General features: G+C 46.0%; 1 protein-coding gene across 1 annotated transcript in view; it reads left to right on the forward strand.

Moving 5' to 3' along the window:
* The window catches only part of Syt17 (synaptotagmin 17), a 29,215-nt gene extending 8,820 nt beyond the window's left edge, over positions 1-20,395 (forward strand). The window contains exons 3-5 of the mRNA XM_059259020.1: positions 18,045-18,165; positions 20,032-20,187; positions 20,388-20,395. Coding sequence (XP_059115003.1) covers positions 18,045-18,165; positions 20,032-20,187; positions 20,388-20,395 — 285 coding nt within the window. The remainder of the gene's footprint in view (positions 1-18,044; positions 18,166-20,031; positions 20,188-20,387) is intronic.
* The last annotated feature ends 6,605 nt before the right edge of the window (positions 20,396-27,000 follow it).

Below are 27,000 nucleotides of genomic sequence, written 5' to 3' on the forward strand. Positions count from 1 at the left end.
ACAAAAAGCATTTTGGCTTTTTGTTGTCATTGTGGATTGCTGTTGATGATGTTTTCTGACAGAAGCAACTTAAAGGAGGAGGGATTATTTTAGCTCACAGTTTAGAGGCCCCAGGCCACGTTTGTTTGGTCCAGTTCATTGCAGCAGAGCATCATGGCGGCAGGAGTGTGTGGCGGGGGGGGGGGGGGGCCTCCAGCCTGTGTATGTTCACTGTGGCAGAGAAATGTGGTGGTAGGAGTACATGTTGGAGGCTGGTCTTCACTTCTTGGTGGGCAGACTAGAGAGAGACAGGGAGGAAAGCCTGTTACAACACACACTCCCCAAGGACACACAGAGAGACCCACCTTCTCCACTAAGATTCCCCCTCCTAAGTGTCTACAACCTCCCGAAACAACACCACTAGCTGGGTACCAGGTGTGCAACACGTGACCCTCAGGGTCAGTTCCTATTCAGGCCTGAGCAGTGCCCCTCAGTGAGTAGAGCAAGGGGTCTGATGACTTAGACGTACTGAGGTTGGTGTGAGGGCTCCAACTCACTGTCAGTGGGTTTGGGAGTTGGGAATGACCTAAAAGGAGAGGTCTCTAGAATGTCATGAAGTTTGCCTGAGAGAGAGGTTTGCTGAGCTGGGTGCTAGGCAGGGAACTAGAGGACATGGGTGAGGAGACGATGGCTATGATGATGATGATGATGATGATGATGATGATGAACTTGATGTAGGGTGCAGGATGTTGAAGTTGATAGGGGAGCACCTCTGTGACTTGTAGTGAACTAAAGTTCAGATCCCTAAGTGGTCTTGTCTGATCCAGTGACTCGAAACAATACTACGTTGGGCCTGAGATGGCACCTCATGCTGGGGGCACATGGAGGGGAAAACTGCTCACAAAATGACTGGGGAACAAGAGGAGAGAGACCAATGCCCCACATTCTCCTTCAAGGACAAACCCCGAGGCATCCAAAGGCCTCCAAATAGGCCACATCTCTGAAAGCTGAAGGCTCCACTTCCGAAATAATACCAAGTTAGGGACCAAGCCTTTGACACATGGACATTCAGAGAATTTTCTCATGCAAAGTATGGCAACTCTTGAGCTCCCATCTCTCCTCTTTCTCATATCATCATCATTTGTGCAGGGGAGGCTTGGGAAGGTGAGTTCCCATAGCATTTTTTACTCTTCATAACATGAGCCACCATGCTAGTTAAGTCATTGTGTAATTAACGCATTGGTTATGTGAATTATTTATATAATAAAAAGACCTTCACTGTCTTAGATACTCTCTATTGGGATGAAGTGACCAAGGCAGTTCATAAAAGAAAGCATTTAATTGAGGGCTTGCCACAGTTTTGGAGAGTGAGTCCTTGATCATCATGGTGTGGCCGAATGGCAGCAGGCAGGCAGGCATGGTGCCGGAGCAGTAGTTGGGAGTTTGCATGTGATCCACAACCACTAGGCAGAGAGAGCTACCTGGAAAGGTGTAGAATATTGAAACCTCAAAGCCCACACACCTCCTCCAAATAAAGCCACATCTCCTAATCCTGCCTTAACAATTTCACCAACTGGGGGCCAAACATTCAAACATATGAGCATATGGGGGCCATTCTTATTTAAACCACTACCAGCACCTATTATACATTTCTGTAGGCCTGACAGATGGTCATTTCTCTGAATAGCTGTACAATGCAGAACAGAATAAGGCTTTCTGTGGGAATGGAAGAAGAAAATGGTATAAAAGGTTAAGGCCAATGTTCCCAATTCAGCTTCTCCATTTGTGTCTTCCAGTCAATTCCCTAGAAGGTCCCCAAGGCCATCCTGGCTTGTGCTGCTTCTGCTTGGAGGGGGGGGGGAGCATCTCTAATCATAAGGTTGCTTGTCTTGATTGTCAGTACTGATTGTCAGTTTGATTGAACTGAAGAAGCCTAGAGATTAGTAAGGCACACCTACCTCTGGGTGTGTCTGCCCAGAAATGAATGATTAGACCCTGAAAGTTCTGACCTAAGGTTCAATCCATTCATGGAGTCTCAATTTTAGTAGACTGTTGTGAAGTGGTGAATCTGTGGAATGTGGAGCCTGGTTGGAGGAGATACATTACTGGGACATGTCCTCAAGGCCCCTATCTTCCCCTTCCCTGTACTGTTCCATTCAGCTTCCTTTCTGCCATGATGTGAGCAGAAACCTCTGAAACCGTGAGCTGAAATAAATCCTCCTTTGCTTCAGTTGGGTATACCCAGTGTTTGGTACAGCAATGCACAGTCTAATGGAACTGAGCCTATCAGTTCTTCACTGGGTAGGTGGAGAACAGGCAGCATGCCTAACCTGGTTTCAGGTTGGAGCTGAGTGCTTGCAATAAGACACTTACTGGCTGCATGGTTGATACAGAATGAATCTTACTCTCTTGTGATGGAGTGGGTCTGAAGTGGGTTGGCTGTGTCTGGACAGTCATTCAGTCTAAGACAGAAACTCTCAGACACCAGAATACTGACCTGCTCTCCAAGCTTCCTTGGAAGACTGGGTGTCACACACAAAGCTATAAGCAAGCATTTCACCGGGCAACATTTACTGTGGGTCTGCTGTATGCCAGAAGCGCTGGGAAGTTGGAGGCACTGCTCTCAATGAGCTCCAAGCCCTGAGGAGCAGAGATAAAACATAGAAGGCTAGGGGGCATGGCTCAGTTGGTAGAGTGTGTGCCCAGCATGGGTGAAGTCTTGGGTTCTGTCCCCAGCACTGCATAAACTGGGCATGATGGAGCATGTCTGTATTTCTAGTACTCATGAGGAAGAGGCAAAAAGAAAGATAAGTTCAAGGTCATCCTCAGCTACACGTTGAATTTGAGGCCATCCTGGGCTACATGAAACCTTATCTAAAAGGAAAGAAAGAGAGAGAGAGAGAGAGAGAGAGAGAGAGAGAGAGAGAGAGAGAGAGGAGGGAGGGAGGGAGAAAGGAAGGAAGGAAGGAAAAAAGGAAGGAAGGAAGGAAGGAAGAGAGGGAGGGAGGGAGGAAGGAAGAAAAAAAGAAAGAAAGAAAGAAAGAAAGAAAGAAAGAAAGAAAGAAAGAAAGAAAGAAAGAAAGAAAGAAGAGGAAGGGAAAGAAAAAGAAAATGGATCCTTACCTTGCTTGTATCATACACCAAAAGAAGCCCACATAGTCAAGAACTTACATTTGGAAGTCTGTCTTAGAAGAAAATAAAGCATATCTTTACAGCTTAGTCATAGCGAACCATCTTTTTAAATGGTCAAAAATAACTTACAAACCATAAAGGGAGAAGATGAGTATGTTTACATGTCAAATTGGTGGGCTTTTGTCGACCTGAAGCTCTGATAACGGACACTGAAGGCAGCTGGGGGACGTGTTTGTGAAAATGTGTTTGTTTGCCAGTTCTGACATAACTAAGAACCACACCCTGGTGGCTCAAACAAGACAGGCTAGCTGTTCCCATGATTCCGGAAGTTGTTGTTGAGCCATGTGACCAGGAAGGCACTAAGAAAGGGTCTGCTCCAAGCTTCTCTTAACCTACCAGGGTTTGTTGTCCATCCTTTGTGTCCTTTGTCTTCTAGGCATCTACAATCATCTGTGTGTGTTGTCTCTGTATTCAAATCAGTTTCCCCTTTATAGAGACATCAGTCATATTAGATCAGGGTCCTCCCTCTCCAGGGTAGCTTCATCTTGGCCAACTACCTGTTATGACCATTTAAAAATAAGGTCTTTCTAACCGGCTTTGGGATTGAAATTGAATATGGCAAATATATTTTGGGGGGAACATAACCCCAGGAACATGTAACTGTCAAATAATTAGTATCTGCAATATTGAAGGTCTTTTTGTATGTTAGTAAGAAAAGAATAATGCTCAACAGAAAAATGAGCAAAAAGAAATGGACAGGATTGTCACAGACAGCAGTGTATGAAAAGCTGATAACCCTGAAAAAATACCTGCTCTCTTCAGCAGTCAGGAAAACACAAATTCAACTCCTTGATCAGCTACCCATCTGCTGTGGTTTGAGTATGAAATGTCTCCAGTATGCTCATGAATCTGAAGACTTGGTCCTCAGTTAGTGGTGCTGGAAAGTTGTGGAACCTGTAGTAGGAGACACCTTGCTGGAAGAAATACACCACTGGAAGTGGGCCATCACTTCCTTCTTTCCTCCAGCCAGTCCCGCCTCCCCCAGATGTCCTCCCTCAAATCCCTCCCATGTGCTTACTCTCAAGTCGATAGTCTCTTTTTCTTTGCTTACATTTGTTACATGTAAATAGATATATGTGCATGAATGTACACATTCACGTTGTGTGTATACACAACCTGCTGAGTCCATTTTTGTTGGTGGTGTATATATGATTTCCAGGTTGATCACTCTGCAATAGACAACCATTAAGGGGCCTCATCGCTGGGAGAGGATAATTCGCCTTCTCTCAGCATCAATAGTTCTTCGTCTAGAGATTTTCCCCCTCCCACATTAGCATGTCCATTGACAATGTCATCGTTCAGGCCTTGCTTCTGCAGCCATTCTAGGAGAGATTGCTCACAGCAGACTTCCTGATACTATGTCTCTTACAATCTTCTCACCTCATCTTCCCCAATGTTTCCTGAGTCATAGGTGCAGGAGCTGTGGTGTTGATGTAACCGCTGGGGCTGGGATCCCATGATAGGTTCATCTCTGCATTGTGTCCAGTTGTGGTTTTCTATGATGGCCTCCATCTGCTGTACAGTGAGACTTCTCTGGTGAGGAGCGGGTCTGCTGTATGCCCGCAGACCTATGCCTACACTTTCTACCTAGCGTCTACACGTAGGCAGACTACACCTACACTTCCTGTAGGTGTGTCAAAGATTTAGAATGTAGTAAGGAATTATGGTGGTCTAGCAAAATTTCAATAGCAAACTCTTTTCTAAGGTCCATTTCCTCTCTAGCCCCAGGAAGCCAGCTAGGTTTCCAGTGCCTGGGATGATTTCCCTCCTGTGGAATGGGCCTTAAGTCCACTTAGACAGCTGTTGGTGGCCACCGACATGTGAGTGCCACTTACTGCACCTTTATTCGTATCTTGCCACACTGGTACTTGCTGTGGTTCACAGATGTTGCAGGTGGTAGGACTGTTTAATTGCCTCCCTCCCTTGGCAGCTTGGGTAGTGTTTTCTGGAACCCTAGAAGCTAGGTTGTAGAAAACAGGTCAGATCAAGCTCCAGTCATCCGAGTCCTATATCCTAAGTGTGTGGTGTCCTCGGCAGGAGGGGCTTACCTTCAACCCCGAGAGGCAACCAGGGGCTACATCAAAAACCTGTATTGTTTGGCGAGTCACTTGGATTACCCTGAACACCATTTTGAAAGGGTGTACCCTGCTTGGGTCTGATCCTAGGGATTTTGTTAGACTGTGGTTCTTGTGGGGAGCATTGTCAGCTCAAATGTCTTAACCTACACACACACACACACACACACACACACACACACACACACACACATATTTAACACATATATTTTAAATATATTTACATGTGATATATGAGATATATTATATATATATATATATATATCCCTTAACATATGTATTTGTACATACATACACACTAATACACACTCTGTAATTTTAGGTAAATATAAAATAATGTGATTTCGTGAGTCTTTATCAAACAACCCCAGTGTGATTCGCCCACCCTTCCCCTTCTGCACTGAACTCCCTCCCATTCCCCCAGTTGGAGCCCCTCCCCCCCTTATTCCATTTCTCAGGTGTTTGCAATGTGACCATCAGCTTCATGCCCCTGCTGCTGTGCCTTCCCTGCTGATAGGCTGTGTCCCCTGGGAACTGTGAGCTGGGATAAACCCTTTCCCCCTGACGTGGCTTTGGCCAGGCACTTCATCACACCATGTATAAAGTAACTAAGACGCCATTGGACAAGAATGATGGAAAGCTTGACAGTGGCAGATAAATCCAGCCCATGGTATCATCACCCACATTGTGGGCATGGAGAAGATGTTGGACTTAGATGGAAAGTCAGAAGCCAGTGGTTCTGAACAGAGGAAAGACGGTATTCATCTCCTGTGCATGGGTTTGCTTTCGATGGTTTCACTTACCAGGGTCAAACACGGTCCAAAAATACAAATGGAAAATTCCAGATATAATTAATAAGTTTTTAACAACTCATTATAGTGTATTATTCTAATTCTTCTAATATTATTAGTGTTGGTTTCTTACTGTGCCTAATTTGTATGTTTGGCTTTACTGCAGGTAAACACATATAGAGAAATTGTGGTGGGTATTGGCTTCACTATTGCCTGTGCTTTCAGGCACACATTGAAAGTTGGACCATATCCCCCATACGTAAGTGATAAAGGGGGACCAATACACATTGACGCCTGACTAGATAGTTCTGTCCACTAATCTTCTTGTCACTATGACCAAAGACAAAACTTAGGGAGAAGGGTTTTTGTTTTGTTTGTTTGTTTTTTGGCTCACAGTTCAGATGTGCAGACTATCATGGCAGGGACTGTGTGGTGGCTGGAGCATCTTGGTCCGTGGCAGCAAATGCTTGGGGCCAGTCACATCACTCCTTACCCTGCACCAGAAGCAGATACAACCTTCAAGGCCTGCCCCAGTGAACTGCTTCCACCAGCTAGTCCCAAAGGTTCCATAGTCTTTCCAAACAGCACTGACAGCCGAGACCAGTACTCAGACACACAAGCCTGGAGGGGATGTGTCAGATCCAAGTCCTGACAATAGTCAACTGGAGAAATGCAGCAGTCCTGTGTCGGAAGTCACTGTGATCTTGCATCCATTTGTTAAAGCATTAACACCCTTCCCCAGTCTCTCCTGGAGACATAGATTCACATCTTGTATGCTGGTGGCCGTAAAGTTAGCTTACCCCCTTTAGCAATCAATCCTTCAATTCATATTGATTGTCAAACAATATCTTCCTGTTTCTTGAGCCAGCTATCCTACCTCAGGGTTTTATGAGAAGGATGTAATCTTTAAAAAAATCCTAAGTGTTCCATTTAGGTCATACAAGTAACGGGGTGGGGCTGGGGGCCTGGGAAGATTGCTCAGCTGCACAAGCATGGTTAGATTCCCAGGACTCACTCAGTGCCCAGTGGGCATGGCAGTACACTTGTAATCACACTGCACAGACAGTGGATCCCCAGGGCAAGCCAGCTAGCGAGACTAGCTGGACCTGTGAGCTGTAGGTTTGATTGAGAGATCCTGTCTCAATGAATAATGGAGAGGGATTGAGGAAGACTCCCTATGTCAGCCTCTGGCCTACACACACACACACACACACACACACACACACACACACAAGCATGCATGCACACACACATGCAAGCGCGCACACACACACACACACACTACACACACATGGGAATGCACACATAAACATACCACACAGAACTAGGTATCTATCAATAGAAAAATAGTTATAATCCAGTGTAGAATATCAGACTACACTGTTAGATTAAAGCTGATGCACGCCTAGGTCATTACATGGAAAATACATGTGTTTCAAGTTCCCTACAAGGAAATTTCAGAATCTGCTTGTGTCCTCCAGGCAGCTGTGTAAATACATGCGAGTGTCTTGACAGAGGTGGGAGGAGAAAAGGACATGTTGATGAAGTGTGTAAAATGCTGGGGTTTTTAAAATGTAGCTTGTAAATACAGAAGTGTGTTTTTATGTAAGATGGATTTTGCTTTTTTTAAAATCATTTTCTTTAGAAAGGTTGCTTGTACCGTAGATTAGGAAACAAAGCCTTCTCCGAGGCGGTCAGAGTGAAAGCAGAGGGGGCCGCCCAGCAGCTGTGTTTGTGCCTCATTAAAAGTTGTGTGCACACTCGCGAAGCCCTCTGCAAGGTGAGCGTGAGCAGAAGGAGCATTTAGAAGCACTTCAAAGAAAGCTGAGAGGAGACAGCCCGGCTCTTGTTTCCCCAGAAAATGTCCTTTGTCCCAGATGGTTTTCTTTGATTTCCTTTTTATTGATTAGAGCTTGACTGTATTCAAAGGCTGCAGGAGAAGATTTGCAGGGTTGGTTTGTTTTTTCCTGGGTGAAGAGCTACAGCATTTGCACACGTAGGCTGCCAGAGAGCTGGCAGAGGGGGCCCTGGATTCACTTGTGTAACTTACAGACGGTCTATTTTGGGTCTCCCGAGCCCACCCCACGTGGCACTACTCAATTAAGCTCATCAGGCTTCTATAAAAAAGGAAATGAGGCTTGTTTATTTGTGACATCGCCTCAAAGAGGGAAAAGGGAGAAATGATTCTCTCATCCAGTTTCCTCCTCCTGTCTCCCTCCAGCCTCCTAAGGTGGAGAAGGGCAGGTGTGTCTTGCTCATGTCCTCTCTGGGATGGTGATGTGACAGCGGTTCCATGTCCATCTGGGGCCTGCATAGCTTGTTCTCAGGATCACCCAGATTGAAGTGGTATCAGGTGCCATGAGTGCGGCTTGACTTACAGTGCAGTCACATTCCCACAGATCCACTGTGAATTAAAAATATCGAAGCTGAAAGCATCTCTCACCTCCCTGCTGCAGACTGCAGCGTCATTGTCTCCCATTGTGGTGGAAGAGTGGTCCTCAGTGGGGTGCTATTGGGTGGTGATAGGGCCTTTAAGATGGGATATAGGGTCTTTAGGTCAATGGAGACATGCTACCAAAAAGACCCTGGACCTCTTCTCCTCCTCTGTTTTGCATTCCAGCTGTTCTGTGTGGTCCAGAGAAGGACCTGTGGCAGATCTATGGTAGCCATGCTTTGAGTGTTTATTAACCACATAGAAGGCATAAGAACAGCAAGTGCAGGTAAGCAGAGGCTGTAGGTCAATAGCAAGCCATCAAGTCGGGTGCTTACAACATCTGACAGAGAGGTCTGACAGAACAAACAAGGCTAACACCATCAGGGCTCACGAGTATCCAGCAGAAATACACTGGGGAGGAAGTGGTCTCCTGGGCCCCCAACACCGTCCCGGCTTCTGGCTTCCCTTCCCACGGCAGGCATTTTCATACGGTGGGATGAACAATAGTGACCTCTGTTGGAGATGGTTTGCCATCTCACTGTTCTCAAAGGCAGTGTTTTAACCCCCGCCCCCAACCGTTTGCTGCTCTGTTTTCTCCCTCTTATAGAATTAGGGGTACCTGCCCCGAGATGGGGATCTTCGGAGGACACTTTGAGACCAACATGATTGAATCTGAAATAGGGGGAAAGTGCCTGCTTCCAGAGCTGGCTTCTCAGTGAGCTTGAACAACACATGACAACTCACCAATATTTCACCAGCCGTGATATAAGTGGTTTTGTTCCACTGTGAACTCCCACGTGACAGACTGCCTCACCGCAGGCCCAGAGCAAATGGGTCAGCCTATGGTGGATGGAAACTGCCGTAAACCTTCCCTCTTTATAGGCTGATTATCTCGGGCATCTAGTAAGAATGACGGAAATGCCGTCTAGCCTTCCAAACATCACAGTTTAGTAGCACCGCACGCCTGTGGACTGGTGTCTCCCCTTGTCCTTTCATGGCTGGTGGGAGTCATACTCACTGCTTACAACACTGCAAGAGAGAAAGTACACATAGCCCCAGCTCAGGCATCAGCATACAAAATTCAAAGACAGTGTGGAAAAAAGAAATCCCAAGTTAAATCATTGTAAGTTAAAGACTATCCATATCAGCATGCCACGTGTGTCCCAGGATAGCTATGAATGTGGCCTGACTCATTTGGGAATGATAATGTCATGCCAAAATTTCAAAAGATTGGACACTCCTGTTCTATATAGGAGTAGACAGATGGGCATTGTGCTGGCCTTCATGGGGAGTGTGAAAACATCTGGTAAGGACAGAGTGCCACAAAGGATATAAAACACGGCTGCATGATGGAGGGACCAGGCTGGTTTGATGGGAAGTTTAGATGAGAAGGTGACATTTGAGATTCCCTGGCAACTGCAGGACTCCTGCACTAGCCATGGTCTTACGTTTTTCTTCTTTGTTCGTGTGTGTGTGTGTCTGTGTGTGTGTGTGTGTGTGTGTATCTGTGTGTGTGTGTGTATGTGAGTGTGTGGGGGAGGTATGTATACATATGTCTGTGTGAACACATTGCACACAGGCCAGAGGAGGACATCTGGTGTCTTGTCCTGTTCCATCACTCTTGTCCCCCTTCCCTTGAGACAGGGTCTCTCACTGAACCTGGAGCTGGGCTGGTGGCCAACAAGCCCCAGCCATGTCTCCCCATCCCCACCCCCTACCCCCACAGCACTGGGGTTACAAGGCGGGCATGTGGCCACGCCCATCTTTTTTTACATGAATGCTGGGTATCTGGACTCAGGTCTTCGACTCAGGTCCTCATGCCATGCTTGGGCAGCAAACACTCTTACCCATCTCCCCCAGACCCCAGATTTCTAACTTCTTAATAATTCCTTTAGAGTTATTTTTCATATTCTTGCCCCTAAAATATACATCTCTCTTATTTGAAATAGAGATGGGGGTCCCACCTACTTCTGCAGGGGTCCCTAGCATACACCTGTTCTGCCTTCATGGGAAGACATCCTTATCTTTCCCACTGACCAACCCAACCATAACAACTTGAAATTGCCTGGGGTGAGGTTATTTATAAAGGAGAGTCTTCATTTATTTTTTAAAATCTAATCTATTAACTATCTCAGCTACTTTGCCATGAATAACAAGTTGTTTGGAACTTTGTGTTATGAAGTTTAAGAATTCAGAACCTGAGCAAGAGAGGGCAATGGGACTGGAGGGAAGGACTTCCGGGTTCTATTCCATCCATCAGGGTCCAACTTCCTGCAACATTTCTCTACAACAGGATAAGCTAAACAAAATTCAACTCACATCTTAAGACCCCAGTTCATCTTTCTCCAGGAAGCCGTGGTGGCCGCATCCTGCTGAGGCTAGATCAAACTTCAAGTTCTCTAGTGTGCCACGGGCCTGATGGTGCCCTCTTAAATGGAGGCTAAGTTGACATAATATTAATGTGGTCTACCATTCACTGGTATTGGGACCCTCAGTGGTATACAATTATCCTTTCCACCTAATTCCAGAACATTCAGTCACTCAGACAAGGCTGTGCATCCGTGACGTGGTCACCCTGCATTGCCGCGCTTCTCAGATCCTGGAAAACACCACTGTGCTCTCTGTTGCTATCACTTCTCTTGTTGCTATGGCAAAGAGCGGCTTGGGGAAGGAAGGGATGCTTGGCTCATCACGTGAGCGCTCAGACAGTCATGGAGGGGAAGGCGTGGTGGCGGGAGAGAGGGGCAGCTGGTCACATTGCGTCTGCTCTCAGGGAGGAGAGCAATGAATTCTGGTCCTTTTTCTGTTTATTCAGCCTGGGACCCCAGCCTGTGGGTCTCAGGGTGGGTCTTCCCTCCTCAGGTAGACATCCCCACAGACACACCCAGGAGTATCTCTTAGGTGACAAAACCAGTCCGTCAGTCAAGCAGACCGTCAAAGTTAACCGCCACAGTTTGTATGTTTGTGTGTTAATGGGATCACATGACTGAGTCAAGCATGTTTTCCACGTCCATCTGTGTCACGTGTGTCAGTGCATCATTCCTTCATTTACACATTTCTAATTTAGAGTGTGTGTGCACGTATGTGTATATGTGTGTTCGTGCGTGTGCACACGTACCACAACCCGTGTTTGGAGGTCAGAAGACTGCTTTCAGAAGTTGGTTTCTTTCCTCCCGCCGGGGGTTTCAGGGATGGAATTCAGGTCCTCAGGCTTTCATGGCAAGTGCCTTTACCCTCGTTCCTTCTTACGACTGAAGAACATTTGATTGTCTACATACACCATGGTGCATCTCCATTAATGACAGATGCTGTGTGGCCTCCACCTGTGGGCTGCTGGGAATTGCACTGCATGAACGTCTGGCGCGTTTGCTGGGTTCTCTTCTCTGTGGGTTCGGGTTGTCGTTGTTGTTGTTGTTGTTGTTTTGAGACAGGGTCTCTCTCACCGTGCAGCCCAGGTTGGTCTTGAACTCACGAGCCTCCTGCCTCTGCCTCCCAAATGCTTAGGTTCCCCCACCTAAAGCCTGGCTCGTGGGTAAGTTTTTGTGTAGAGATCTGTTTTCTCTAGTAGCAGAACTGCCAGATCCCATGGTGGCTGTGTGTCAAAATTTTGTATGTATGTGTATACGTGTACATGTGGGTATTGCATGTATACATGTGTGCATGCACATGCATATAGGTCCAGACATCAATGCAGGGAGTGCCCCTCAGTCACTTGTCACCTGATGTTTTGAGACAGTCTCTCCCTGAACCTGGGGCTCACCCATTGGCTGGGCCAGCTAACCAGCAGGCTCCAGGGGCCCACCTGTGTCTGCCGCCCCGGCATTAGGATTACAAACAGTGCCATCGGCTGCCTTTTACCTGGGCACTGGGGATCCGAACCATCCTCATGCTTCCTTAGCAAGCACATGGTCCACCGAGCATCACCCAACTGCAGCGTTGAGACTCTTGAGGCTCAGACTGTTGAGAGTTTTACATTTCCATCAGCTGTGGCCGGGGTTCCAATTTCAGGACATCGTTTTCTGCTTTCTGCTTTTGTGTATGTGTGCACATGTGTTTGTATGCATGTGAGAGTGCTGAAGAACATGTATGGAGATCAGAGCACAACTTGTAGGAGCCGGTTCTCTCCTTCTGCCTTGTGGGTTCGGAGCTGCCTCAGCGGTATAGTCATGGGTTCATCCTGATGGTAGCCATGTAGGTAGGTAAGCAGATCCTGGTGCTTTGAATTTTTTTTTTTTAACCTCTTATCACCCAGTAGACTGTGCTTGGCTTGCTGCATGTCTGTGATTGCCCTTTAACTGTCAAGAAGGTCGTACAAGATTAAAGACAGGAGCTGAGCTTGCTCCCTCCCCATGTCATTCATGATCTGAACCACATGATTTGGATGGATTCTTTCATTTGTAAAGTGGGAGCCTCTGGGGTTGCTGGAAGGACAGAATAACAGCCACACAAGGGACTGAGCCTATGCTGATGTCTTACTGACAGCTCGCTGTAGTGGTCACGACCACAACACCCCCTGGGCTGAGGATCCAGGAACTATTGAATGAAGCTTGTTAAATGAATCATCAAGCGCTCTGTTCAGTTAGCCTTCCCTTTAGTCCCCACTAACCATCCCCGGGCTGCACATTGATCACTCCCTGATGAGCAAGCAGAAGAGCAGCTGGATCAATGCACGTATTTCCCCGGGAGGCTGGGAGTGGACGCTGTGGAACTGGTGTGGGGTGGGCCTGGGAAGAAGAGGGAACAGTAAGCCTGAAGCCCACACAAGCAAGAAGCCCATTTAAGGCAAGAACTGACTAGAAAGGGGATGAGTCCAGGAAGCTGCCTCAGAGGGTCCATTTGGCTGCCTAGATGAAAGAAACAGCGGGCCTCTCTGCTCTTGACCGTGTCAGGAAGGGCTCAAGAGGTCCCTGGGTACCGAGGTTCAGGCAATGGTATCCTGTCCCCTCCCGCTTCCTTTGAGAATGTCCAAGGCTGAGCGGACTCCCTTATGAGGACAGCCACTGAGCAGCTTGCCATGGCCCATGGATGTCTCTAGAATCCGGTTATGCCCACCCCCAGCCATCTTACCCTTCATTTTATTCTTTAAACACACCAAGTTTATTCCTTCATGTTTAGGCAGCTTGACTGAGCTATTAATCCCTCCCAACCCCAGTTCCACATAGAAGGAAGGCATCGGGAGTTGAGAAGCTTGTAGATCTTGGAAGGAGTGAGGGAGGTGTTGTTTTGGATTATAAACCTGGGAAGAGGAAAGTTCCTGAAGACCAGGATGGCTTCCCCTGGCCTGAGCTCCTGTGGGATCTCAGCCAGTCTTATGGGAAAACAGATGCACCTGCGGGGTCAGATGCTAAGGATGCTGCACCCTCCAGGTCCCCAAGGACCAGCAGGAGGCCACATGCAACCATGTCAAGGGCCCTGGGCTTTTCTTATGTCCCAGGGTACCCAGTTCACCTTTCCTGACTTGAAAATCTGACCCTCCAAGACAGGGCAGGAGAAACCTGAAAAGACAAAGGTAACCAGGGGACATAATAACAAGAGCAGGTCTCACCAAGCAAGTAGTGGATGGTGTTAAGGAAAAAATACCCAATGACACTTTTTTTTCTGTCCTGAGGTAGAACCCTTACACTTGCTAGGCAAATGCTTTACCACTGAACTACATCTTCAGCCCCTCAGAGACACTCTGTGTGTGTGTGTGTGTGTGTGTGTGTGTGTGTGTGTGTGTACATGCACATATTTGTGGGTGTGCATGTTTGTGTGGGTATGCACTTGTTTGTAGGTGTGTACATGCTTGTGTGTGTGTAATACTTGTGTGGGCATGCACATGTTTGTGGGTATCCATGTTTGTATGTATACATACTTGTGTGTATATGGCTGTGTGCATGTTTGTGTGTATGTGTCTTCATGTATTTGTGTGTGTGCATTGTGTACATGTTTTTTAGGTGTGTACGTATGTGTACATGTTTATGGGTACACGTGTGTATGTGTACATATTTGTGTGTATGTGTGGTATGCATGTTTGTGGGTGTGTACATTTGTGTAGGTGTGTGGATGTGTACATGTTTGTTGGTATACATGTTTGTATATACACATATTTGTGCGTATGTGGGTAGTACATGTTTGTGTATATATGTTTGTGGGTGTGTACATGTTTGTGTGGGTGTATACATGTGTGAAGAGTGTGGACATGTTTGTGAATATAGATGTTTGTATATGTACATATTTGTGTAGGTGTGTGTGTACATGTTTTCTGTATATCATGTATATGTGTTTGTGTGGATGTGTATATGCTTTGTGTGGGTATATGCCAAATATTTTTCTCATTCACTCTCAACCTTATTTTTTAGACAGGAGCTCTCACTGAACATAGAACTCACCAGTTCAGCTAGGGTGACCTGTCTGCCAGTGAGCTCCAGGGAGTCTCCTGTCTCTGTGCTTTCCCAACCCCATCACTGGAGTAACCATGTGCCACCCCACCCAGATTTCATGTGGGTGCTGGGGGCCCAAAGCATGTCCACATGCTGGTGCAGCCGATGCTTTCCAGATGACACTCTAAAGCACAGGTAGTCAGGCTTTAGTCAGGACCACCCTGACGGCGTCAGGAGCACAGCAGTGAGATTCTGTAGAGGGGCAGAGCTTGGGCTCAGTCCTCACCCAGGACAGTGATGGAATATTAATGAGGGGTGCCTCCAAGGGAAGAAGGATTCTGTCTAAATCAGCCTTGCTGAAGACTGGCCAGGCGACTGGGAATGGTGGAAGAGGAGGACTTGAGATTTGAGAACTCAGATATTGACAGGAAAGGTTTGGTGCTGGCAAGAGGGCTCAGTGGGTAAGGGTACCCCCAAAACTACTAAATAAACAAATAAAATATAATGAAAAAGTAACAGGGCAGGGGGGCACTTGGTAAGTGAAGTGAGCAGGCCCTTCTGTAAAACTGGTTTTCCACAAGCAGGTACACAGGGGGGCTCACCACTACAGTCTATCCAGCAAAGACTCTTTGTCGGTCACCAAGTGGGAATGTGGGCCCAGCACTAGCAGACCTTCCTGTTCATCAAGCAAAGCAAGAAATTCTATTTTTTAATATGAAATACTTGGTCTTTAAAAGTACATAATAATTAGTAACTGTCTGTCTGAATGTAACGTGAGCCAAACAAAATACACCCATGGGCTGCAAGTTTGAAATCTGTAGCTAAGTGTGAGGTTGTTTCTTGTTTATAGGTTAACTTGAGCCATATAGGAATCTGATCTTGTTTTGTGTTTGAGACAGGGTTTCACTCTGTAGCCCTGGCTGGTCTATAACTTCATTGTAGACCAGCTTGGCCTCAAATTCATCGAGATTTGCCTTCCTCTGCCTCTCAAGTGCTGCGATTAAAGGCATGTGCCACCATGCCCAGACCATATAGGAATCTTTTTGTGATAAAGTTGTTTTAGAATTGCTACTTGCCATCAGTTTGCTGAAAGGGGTAGAGAACGTGAATGGATGCATGCATGTATGCATGAGTAAATGATGGATGGGAGGATGGATGCATGTATGTATGCATTAGTAAGTGGATGGATGAGTGGAAGGATGGATGCATGCATGTATGCATAAGTAAGTAGATGGATGGATGGAGGATGGATGCATGTATGTATGCATGAGTGAGTGGATGGATGAATGGATGATGGATACATGCATGTATGCATTATGCATTAGTAAGTGGATGGATGAGTGGGAGGATGGATGCATACATGCATGTACGCATGAGTAAGTAGATGGATGGATGGAGGATGGATGCATGCATGTATACATGAGTAAGTGGATGGAGGGATGGATGGAGGATGGATGGATGCATGCATGTATGCATTAGTAAGTAGATGGATGGGTGGAGGATGGATGCATGCATGTATGCATGTATGCATTAGTAAGTGGAGGGATGAGTGGGAAGATGGATGCATACATGCATGTACGCATGAGTAAGTAGATGGATGAGTGGGAAGATGGATGCATGCATGTATACATGAGTAAGTGGATGGATGGATGGATGGAGGATGGGTACATGCATGTATGCATGAGTAAGTAGATGGATGAGTGGGAGGATGGATGCATAAATGTATGCATGAATAAGTAAATGGATGAGTGGGAAGATGGATGCATGCATGCATACATAAGTAGGTAGATGGATGGATAGGGGAATAGATGAAACATCTTTAGAGATACATTCTGAAATATTATTAATAAATGGTGTATGTCTAGGGGCTACTTCTGAATCATATATGGGGTTGAATGAAGATGTAGAAATTTAGATTGACCATGAGGTAATCCTTGAATCTGAGAGATGGCATATATTGAGGTTCCTTGGTCGTTTTTGACTTCTCATATGCCTGGAAGTTAACTGTACTAGGAATGCTTATTTTAATATCCTGATCACCTAGAGATGCCTGTGTGGGGATAAACAGATAAAATTATACCCTACTTGAGACTTAGTTTAAAACCTTCAGCTAATTTTTTATAAACAGAGGTGAGTATAGATAAAACACCATTTGTCAAAAGTTTATAATTAATACAGTTGGGGAGTGGATAATGGAGAATGATTCACTACTCTGAAGCAGCTTTTTTTTTTTTTTTAACAATTTCTTAAATAGATACATGAAAATGAGGCTCCCATTTTCTAGGCAGCATGGAGTCGACCATCCTGGGTACTTGTGTAGATTTTTCTTGAGTGTGATAGCCCAACATAGAGGAAAGGGGTGCTCTTTGGTAGGAGGGGTAATGTGCTGAGCATGGTCGTGGAAAGGGGTGGGCTCTGTAGTTAGCTACGGTTAAGAGTGGTACCTTCCCCAGGTAGCTCTCTGCTGGTTCAAGAGTCTGCGATCATTTCTCTTGTCTAAACTACTTCTTTCCAGTTGTGTGACTTTGGACTGAGTCTCATTTCACCATCTACTAAATGAAGTACATAGTGTTGCCTCTTGGACTCGTCTTGAAGACTCAGTTGGGTGTTACATCCAAAGCACTTAGCACAGCACTTGCCCATCACTTCTGTTGCTGCTGTCAAACTTCCTAAGAGCAGAAAACACTTTCTGAGATAAACAAGAAAATTATTGGAGGCAGAAACTAAAAGAAGTCCAACATGGCTTAGTTGGTAAAACACTTGTATTCCTGATGATCCGAGTTCAATCCTCAGAACCCCCATAAAAATGCTGGGCATGGCAGCACATGCTTGTAATCTCAACATCGGGGAGGCAGAGACAGGAGGATCCCAGAGGCTCAGACAGCCAATATAGCATAGTTGATGAGCTCCAGACCAATAAGAGATCCTGTCTCAAAGGAGGTGGATGGCATTGAGAGGATGATGCCCAGGTTTATCTGTCTTCTGACTTCCATGCAAACCCATACATGTGCACATAAAGGTGTTCTTCCATGTGCACACATACATACATACATACCCATGCAAAATAAAAAGCACAAGAAAGAGGCACCCACTGTCGACTGACCCACCCTCAGCCACCCGGTCGTGAGTTTTGGGAGTCAGCCTCCTGTACATGGGACACCAAAGGGGAGAAACTAATGAAGCAACTTTCTGACGATTTTCTTTCCTGCAGAATGAAGTGGAGCTGGGCGAGCTGCTTCTGTCTCTAAACTATCTCCCAAGTGCTGGGAGACTGAATGTGGACATCATTCGAGCCAAGCAGCTCCTGCAGACTGATGTGAGCCAGGGTTCAGGTATGGCACAATCCTAGTATCCTCTGCATCTCTAAGGGGTTCTCTGTTGTTTGAGGGACCCAGTTTTTTTGTGTCCTGGTGCTATTAATAAGGTAACATAAGAGTGGACAGCATCTAGAACTAGAATGCTAGTTTAAAAAGAAAAAAGTAAATGATCGGCTATGTCTTAGGATGACACAGATCATCATGGGAACCCTATCACACCTGTGACCAGATACGATAACTTCTGAAATCCATCTTCTCTTTGAACTTATACATCACTGAGAAGTAACTTGCTTTCCCCACATCCTATGCCTGTAATGCAGATGCTATGCTCTAGGTGGTGATAGCTCACAAGGTGGGCCCAGCCTGAGGGTTGTTTTTGTTTTTGTTTTTTGTTTTGTTTTTTTGCAGCTCATTTCCTGTACCGTAATTTTTTTATAAATCCCAGCTCTGAAAGCGCTATTTACTTTCGAGCAAAAACCGGTTCAAACACATTTAACAAAAAGCCCAGATTCCATCCCATCTATATGTAGTAGCTTCTTCTGTGACAGCTGAGGATGCTATTGTAAATGAAGCCATGATCGCTGGGCTCCCTTCCTTCAGCTCAGTGGTAGAAATGCTGCTCCCCCGCCCCAGATCCAATAGCCAAAGGAAGTTGTTTGCAATGAGATGACAGCCGAATCTAGACTGCACCCTGAGTTCTCAAAAGCCACACTGTAAAGTAGAGGCTTCAAGGGGGCTGGAGGAAGGAACACTGCAGCGGCTAGTGCATTCCAGCTCACTGCAATGGAGAGGCAGGATGCTGAAGCAGAGGGAAGCCAAACTGCCTGCTGCAAAACGTGTCTGTGCTGTTTGCAAAGATGTGACCCTGGAGAAGTTACTTAACCTCTGAATATCTCAACTCCTTCATCTCGAAAATTGTATAATGATAGTATTTATCTCACTGGGTTGCTTAAATATTTAAATTCAATCACCTGCACAAATCCCTTTCTAACTATAAAATGACCAAAGCATGACAAGTCTAGTTCTGCCTTTACTCTTCTACTCCTGTGTATGAGCTGTGAGCCAATTGGCCTGTAATGGCTTTCTGCTTTTGGATTGCCTTCAACCTGGTTCTGCCTCCACCAGCTAGACCTTGAGCAAATTGTCCCTTATCTTTAAATCTTCAGTTTTCCCATTTATAAAATGAACACGATGCCTAAAACATGGGGAGGAGTTCAGTAAGTGGTAGATGTGTGGAGGAAGAGGAAAGGGAATCAGCAGATAAGAAGATAGACATGGTAACAGAACAGTCGGATACATGGGAGAATGATTAAGTGAAAGCAGGGGTGGATTAATGCCTGGATTAATAAATGGATGAGTAAGTGAATCAGTGGGTAGATGGATAGAAAAAATAAAACAGCTCAGTAGTAGAACCCTTGCCTAGTATGCAGGAGTCCCTGGGCTCCATCCCCAGCACTGCAGACTGTATAGAGATGGGGAGGGGTTAGATGGTTACCCTGTTACATAGATAATAACTTGGATGGAAGGATGGATGCATGGACAGATGGATGGATGGATGGATGGATGGATGGATGGATGGATGGATGGATGGATGGATGGTTGGATGGATGGATGGGAATGGTGAGTGTATTAATGACTTGATGGATAGATGGGAAATGGATGGACAAAAGAGTAGATGAGTGCTTGTGTAGCTGGATGGATGAATTGGTTGAGATGGGCAAAAAGTGGATGGATGGATGGATGGATGGATGGATGGATGGATGGATGGATGGGTGGGAGAGTGGGAGAGTGAGAGGAAGGCGGGAAAGTTGAAGAGATGAGAGATGGTTAGATTATGTTTCCTCATCTCCAGTATTCTACAATGTTGTATCCAATCCTCAGACCCGTTTGTAAAAATCCAGCTGGTACATGGACTCAAGCTTGTGAAAACCAAGAAGACGTCATTCTTGAGAGGCACAATTGACCCTTTTTACAATGAATCCTTCAGCTTCAAAGTTCCCCAGGAAGAACTGGAAAATGCCAGCCTAGTATTCACAGGTAAGGTAACATCCTAGGTCCTGAGGAAGCTCTGATGAGGCATGTTCAACTTGTTGCATAAAAACTGAAGGCATCTAGACAGAGTTAACACCTTAGAATTTGGTGTCTGATGTTCAATTAACTAGATTTGAAACAACTTCCTATCCAGAAACTTGGACAACACCCATAGAGCCTAAACACAATTGTTACGTAATTGCCAGGAATCTAACTCAAGCTAGATTCCTTGAAACTGCCACTTAACTACCCTGGGCCTCAGTCTCCTCATCTATAAATTATGGATAATATTAGCTCTTGTGTTATAGGTTTATCGTGTTGAGTAAATGGTTTATGACCCTTGAATAGTATCTTATATATATATATTATGTCAGCTTTGATGGTGGTGGTGGTGGTCCTGATGTCAGGGATGGTAGTGGTGCTGATGATTCAGGTTGCTGGGTTTAATATAAGTATAGAAGGCTGGGCGGTAGTGGACCATGCTTTTAATCCCAACACTCTGGAAGCAGAGTCAGGTGGATCTCTAAGTTTGGGGCCAGCCTGGTCTACAGAATGAGTACGGACAACCAGAGCTACACAGAGAAACCCTGTCCCCAAAAAAATTTAAAAAAAAAAAAAGAAAGTGAGGTCACCTAACTCAGAAAGGACAGTTGTAAAAGGCATAGAGAATATAATATTTAAGTACAGGTGTCATGTGCCACTTTCTGGTAAAATTTAATCTACTTTTCTGGGATACAATTGTGTTTGATTTTAGGGGTTAGTAGTTATCTGTTACTGCATAACAAATCACCCTGAATTTTAATAGCATAAATAAGTCATCACACATGATGTCATAGTTCCTGTCACTCAAGAGCCTGGGCATGGAGCTGGGGTCAGAGCTCATGCTAGAGTGCTTGCCTAACATATATGAGGCTCAGGTTCAATGCCTAGCACCATACAAATCTGGTGTGGTGGTGCCCACCTGTAATCCCAGCACTCCAGAGGATCAGAAGTTCAAGGTCAGCCTCAGCTACAAGGCAAGTTCGTAGACAGCCTGGGCTAAATGAGACCTTGTCTTAAAAACAAAACAAAAAACCAACTCTGGCAGAGCTCTGATGTGCTTTGTGGTTCTGGCTGGCCTGACATCTCCCTCCAGGAGTCCTGCTCTGGGGCAACTGGAAACTCTCCTCTGTTTAGAGGTAGTCTAAAGTCCTTGTCTCCAGGTCTTTCATGAACTCTTGCCCTGGCCAAAATCTTTATGAGATGCTGAAGAGATGACTCAGTGGTAAGAGTCCTTGCTGTACTAGCATGAGGTTCAAATCCCAGCACTCGTATAAAAACCACGCATGGCTGCATGAGCCCGTAACCTCAGTACTGGGGGCTCCTTGACAGTGGTCATCAGATTCTCAAGGGAATAAGGAGGCAGATGACAATCCTCCTCCTCTGGGTTCCACATACACATGCACCAGTACACACACACACACACACACACACACACACACACACACACACACACAAAGATGAAATTTTCAAAGAATAAATTGAAAAGGACATTTTTGTAGATATTCATGAATTTAGCAAGTATGTATTAAACATCTTCTCCCTGCCCAGACACTGCTTCCAAGTGTTAAGGACAGAGCAGAAACCCAGTTGATCCCATCTGGGTCCTCAGGGACACTTGGCCTCTTTATAGCCATCACTGTACTACTTACTGTTCTGAAATTATCAGTGAAGGTGTCTGGTTCCTCACAAAGGAAATGCAAGTGTGGAGAAGTTCGCACTTATCTGCAGAGGGTTTCAAACCCCTTAAATCTCACATAGTTAGTCTGTAAGAAAGAAGTTTCAAAGTACAAGTGTGTACACACACACACACACACACACACACACACACACACACACACACACACACAGCCCCACCTGAGGTGACTGTTTTCAGTTCGGAAGCATTGTCAAAGCTCTATCAGAAAAGGCTTCTATCTCTGTCTCTGTCTCTGTCACTGTCTCTCTTTGTCTCTGTCTCTGTCTCTCTGTCTCTGTCTGTCTCTCTGTCTCTGTCTGTCTGTCTGTCTGTCTGTCTGTCTCTCTCTCTCTCTCTCTCTCTCTCTCTCTCAATTGCATTTACTTATTTGTGTGTGTGCATGTGTGTGTACACTTAAATATCATGGTGTCTTGACTGAGTCCATTCTCTCCTTCCACTGTGTAAGTCCTGAGGATCAAATGAAGTTGTCAGGCTTGGCACTTGACCCTCTGAGCTCGCTTGCCTGCCCAGGACCTGTGCTCTTGACACACACAAAAGATGTACTTAACCATACAAACACCAAGGCTCGTGCCCCGTAAGGCCAGCACCGTGGCAAACATTCACTCTGGAGGAAGTTAGCATGGCTCCCGATGCCATGTCAAGGCTACTCACAGCACCATCAGGGAGCTTGAGAATGTAGCCAGTGGCCATGTCTCATCCCCAGAGACTGGACCAGAGTGCTGGGGCTGGGTGTCTACAGCAGGTCCTCACCATAGTTTTGCTGCCAGGGTTTCAGTCAGCCAGTCAAATGAAGTACAAAAACACTGAATGACCGGGCAGTGGTGGCGCACGCCTTTAATCCCAGTACTCGGGAGGCAGAGGCAGGTGGATCTCTGTGAGTTCGAGGCCAGCCTGGGCTACAGAGTGAATTCCAGGACAGGCTCCAAAGCTACACAGAGAAACCCTGTCTCGAAAAACAAAAAAAAAAAAAAACCAAAAAACAAAAAAAAACAAACAAACAAACAAAAAAAACTGAATGGAAAATCCCACAAATGGTATCCACGGAACCTGGAGGGCAGTATATAGATGTAGTAAGTATTCTAGTTTATTATTGGCCACCGTTCATCTCTTACTCTGCTGTATTTATAAGTTAAACTCCATCACAGGTATAATACAGAGTTGGTACTGTGAGATGTTTGAGTCATCCACTGGGCCTCTCAGATTGTCTTCCTACAGATGAAGGGGGTCTACTGTATATATAAAGATATTATAAAGTACCCCCAGATATTTCTAATATTTGGCTAGGGTACAGAGTCACAGCTAAGAGTGGGAACTACAGCTGGTTGGCATTTTACCTACAGGGCTCTGGCTAGAATAGTAGCAAAAGTGTGGATGAGTGGGTTTGGATCTAGACAAGCCACAACCCCCTCATGCAGCTCCACAGGTCTCTGACTTCCTTTATTTGCTGTTTCGGGGAGAGTGCCATTGCCTCCAGGCTAAGGATCTGAGTTCCAGCCCAGCCCCATGTTTCCAAACAGTTATCAGGGAAAGTCAGGTTGATGTGCAATTTAAGCATTTGCTGAGACTCCCTGGGGAACCCTGTAATTAGCCAGGGGGCTGGGTGCTCTGAGAAGTTTCTTCTCATGGGGGGGAGGGAGGATGCTTCTGCCTGCAGGCAGGCAGGTGATTTTTTTTTTTTTTTTTTTTTTTTTTTTTTTTTTTTTTTTTTTTTACAGCTGGGTTTAAAAAGGAAAAAGGAAAAGGGAAGACTGCTTTTCCACCCTTGAAACATATGGTTTAGGACCTTTCTGGAAAATCCACAAAGGTCCTGGTGGAGGGGAATGTGAATTGGCCACAGAAGTGATTGGGAGGGAGGAGGGAGGAGGGAGGAGGGAGGAGGGGCAGTGTGGAGAAGGAGGGAGAGGAGGGAATTGAGGGAAGAAGGGAGGAAGGAACTGCTAGGAGAGGAGGAGGAGAGAGGCAGGGAAGCAGGAAGAAGAGGAAAAGGGAGGAAGGGACTCAATTCAATATTCAAAAACTTAGAAGTAGAACTCTATTGCCATCCACCAATTCTACATCTCTGTGTAAGAAGAGGGGCAGGGAATCTACAGGAACTGAAAGCAGAGACCCAGATGTCTGTGTTCCTGTGTTCTCAGCAGCAGCAGCATCCACACAGATAGAAGGGGAACCACCCAGGTGCTCAGTGATGGACAAAGGATACAGTCTTTACACTTTACTCTTTTGGGGGCCTGCCACCCGGCTCCCAAATAATCACATGGGGGCTTATTCTTACTTATGAATGCCTGGCTGGCCTTAGCTTGGCTTGTTTCCAGCCAGCTTTTCTTAAATTATCCCATTTACCTTTTGCCTCTAGGCTTTTACCCTTCTCTATTTCTGTGTATCTTTTCTTTCCTTCTTATTCTGTGTCTAGCTGTTCGGCTGGGTGGGTGGTCCCTAGCATCCTCCTCTCCTCCTTCTTTTCTCACTCTTTTCTTCTCTTCTCTTTTTCTCCTTCCATTTATTCTCTGTGCCTGGCAGCTCCACCTATCCATCTCCTGCCTGGCTATTGGCCCTTCAGCTCTTTATTAGACCATCAGGTGTTTTAGACAGGCAAAGTGACACAGCTTCACAGAGTTAAACAAATGCAACATAAAAGAACTCAACACATTTTTGCATCATTAAACAAATGTTCCACAGCATAAATGAACACTTTCAACTAATATTCTACAACAGAAAGACAAAGAGAACCTGGCCTATCCAGACCATGAAATGCCCATTAAACCCAAAAAGGAAGCTCTTTGGATGCCTGCTACAACACGAAGCTTGAAGTCATGTGCTGTAGAATAAGCCAGCCAGAAAAGGACGAGCATCACGTAGATTAGTCAAAAATCTATGAGAATAGGGCTTTCTGGGCTTGAGAGCAGGGTACATAAGGATCTGTTTTTAATGGTAGAGAGTTTCACTTTGGGAAGATGATGATGATGATGATGATGATGATGATGATGATGATGATTATCTAGTCTTGGCATGGTGTCACACTCCTGTAACCCCAGGAGTCAGGAGATGGAGACAGGAGCATCATGAGTTCAAGGCTACCTGGGACTGTGTAGTGAGACCCTGACCCTGACAAACACCTGTTCAAACATGGACTCAGGCAGGGCATGTTCGTGTACACCTTTGATACCAGAACTCAGGAGGTAGAGGCAGGCAGGTCTCTGTGAGTTGGAGGCCAGCCTAGGTTTATAAAGTGAGTTCTGGTACAGCCAGGACTATACCGAGAAACCCTGCCTCAAACCACCAACAACAAAAGCCATGGGCTCCAACAGCAGTGGTGGCTTCATTCATATCAGGGCAGTACGTGTCACAGATTGTGTGTTAAACAGTGTTAAAATGTATCTTTTGTGTGTACTGTGCTGTTTTGTTGTTTGCTTGGTTTTTGTTGGTTTGTTTTGAAACAGAGTCTCAGACATGCAGACTAGCCTCAAACTCTGTAGGTGATGCTGACTGGGATCATGGGTGTAAGCCCAGGACTTTGTGTGTGCTAACTGGACTCTCTACCAACTGACCAACATCCTCAGCCCTGTTTGTTTTTTGAGAAAGAGCCTTGTTATGTAGCGGCAGCTGGACATGAGACTTGCTGTGTAGACCAGGCTGGCCCCCAACTTGTGGTGATCTTCCTGCCTCTGCCTCCCACTAGGAGCCTCCACTCTTGACTTGCAACTTTTTATCAAAGGAAAGAAAAGCAGTTGGAGCCACACAGAATGTGAGCATTTTAGGGAGTGATTCGCTGCTGATGTGGGACCCTAGCAGGCCCATCCTCCTCCACTGCCTGGAGGGAATGTAACCCAGCAGTTAGGGCTCTGTCATGTTGGCACTTTGCTCCCAGCAAACCTTCCCAGCCTCAGTTTCCTCGTCTGTAAAATGGGGGTGCTGGCATTTCACTCAGTGGGTTGTTTTAAAGTCCAGATGTATTAGCATATGTCTATAGCTTAGCTCGGCGAAGGTACTCCTTAGATACGCTCTGATGCCATCACTACTTGAAAGCATCCATAGACGACTATTCTGCAGCCAGATTCCACCCTGAGGCTCTTCTAAAAGAAGACCAGATCATTCTCTGTCCTCTTCCTTCTCAGAGTTAGAGGAGACCTTGTCTTCTTGGAGATGAAGCTGGGGGAACCTTAACTTGGGACAAAGGATTGTGTCATTTGCTTGTTCCTCAGTGTCTCCTAAGTGTCCTGGGCTACCTGGATCTGTGTTAGATGCTACACATTCAAGTCAACTCAGATATTCAGGGCACACGTTCTTGGGGAGCTTAGGTCAAGACTGAGGAGTGAGAGGAGGCAGCACACGAGCTAGGAGTTAAGAGATGAGCGGCATGGACCAGTGGAGGGATCAGAGGGTGTGAAAGAGGCCAGCAGGTTCCTGATGAAAGCCACCTTCAATCTTCAGCTGGGCAGTGGATGGGCTGCAGGGGTCCACATGGAAGACCCACATCCTGTTACCCACATGCCTTGTTGGATCTCAGAGTACATGCTGCAGAAACTCTTCAGGACACAAACAGCGAGGCATCCTATTAATAATAATAGCTTGTGCTGGACAACTCTGAAGAAAGCCAAGGAATGTCTGGCACCTCTCCCCGCTCCTTCTCTCTCTCCCTCCCTCCCTCCCTCCCTCCTTCCCTCTCTCCCTCCCTCCCTCCCTCTCTCCCTGCTCCTCCTTCTCCTCTACTGCCAGCCTGCTGACTTTCACATGCATGGGACAATGCAGATTCTAGCCAGGAATGATGGCACATGCCTGTGATACTGGTGCATAGGAGATGGAAATAGGAAGATTATGGGTTCAAAACCAGCTGGGACTACATAGTCTCTAGCCTCCAGACTTGTGAGCCAAATGAATCTCTATTCTTTGTTTGTTTGTTTATTTGTGTTTGTGTTTGTTTTTCAAGACAGGGTTTCTCTGTGCGGTTTTGGTGCCTGTCCTGGATCTCGCTCTGTAGACCAGGCTGGCCGTGAACTCACAGAGATCCACCTGGCTCTGCTTCCCGAGTGCTGGGATTAAAGGTGTGCACCACCATCACCCGGCTAAACTTCTATTCTTAATAA

This window comes from Peromyscus eremicus, chromosome 1 (assembly GCF_949786415.1).
Source record: "Peromyscus eremicus chromosome 1, PerEre_H2_v1, whole genome shotgun sequence".
In the NCBI taxonomy this organism is placed as follows: Eukaryota; Metazoa; Chordata; class Mammalia; order Rodentia; family Cricetidae; genus Peromyscus; species Peromyscus eremicus.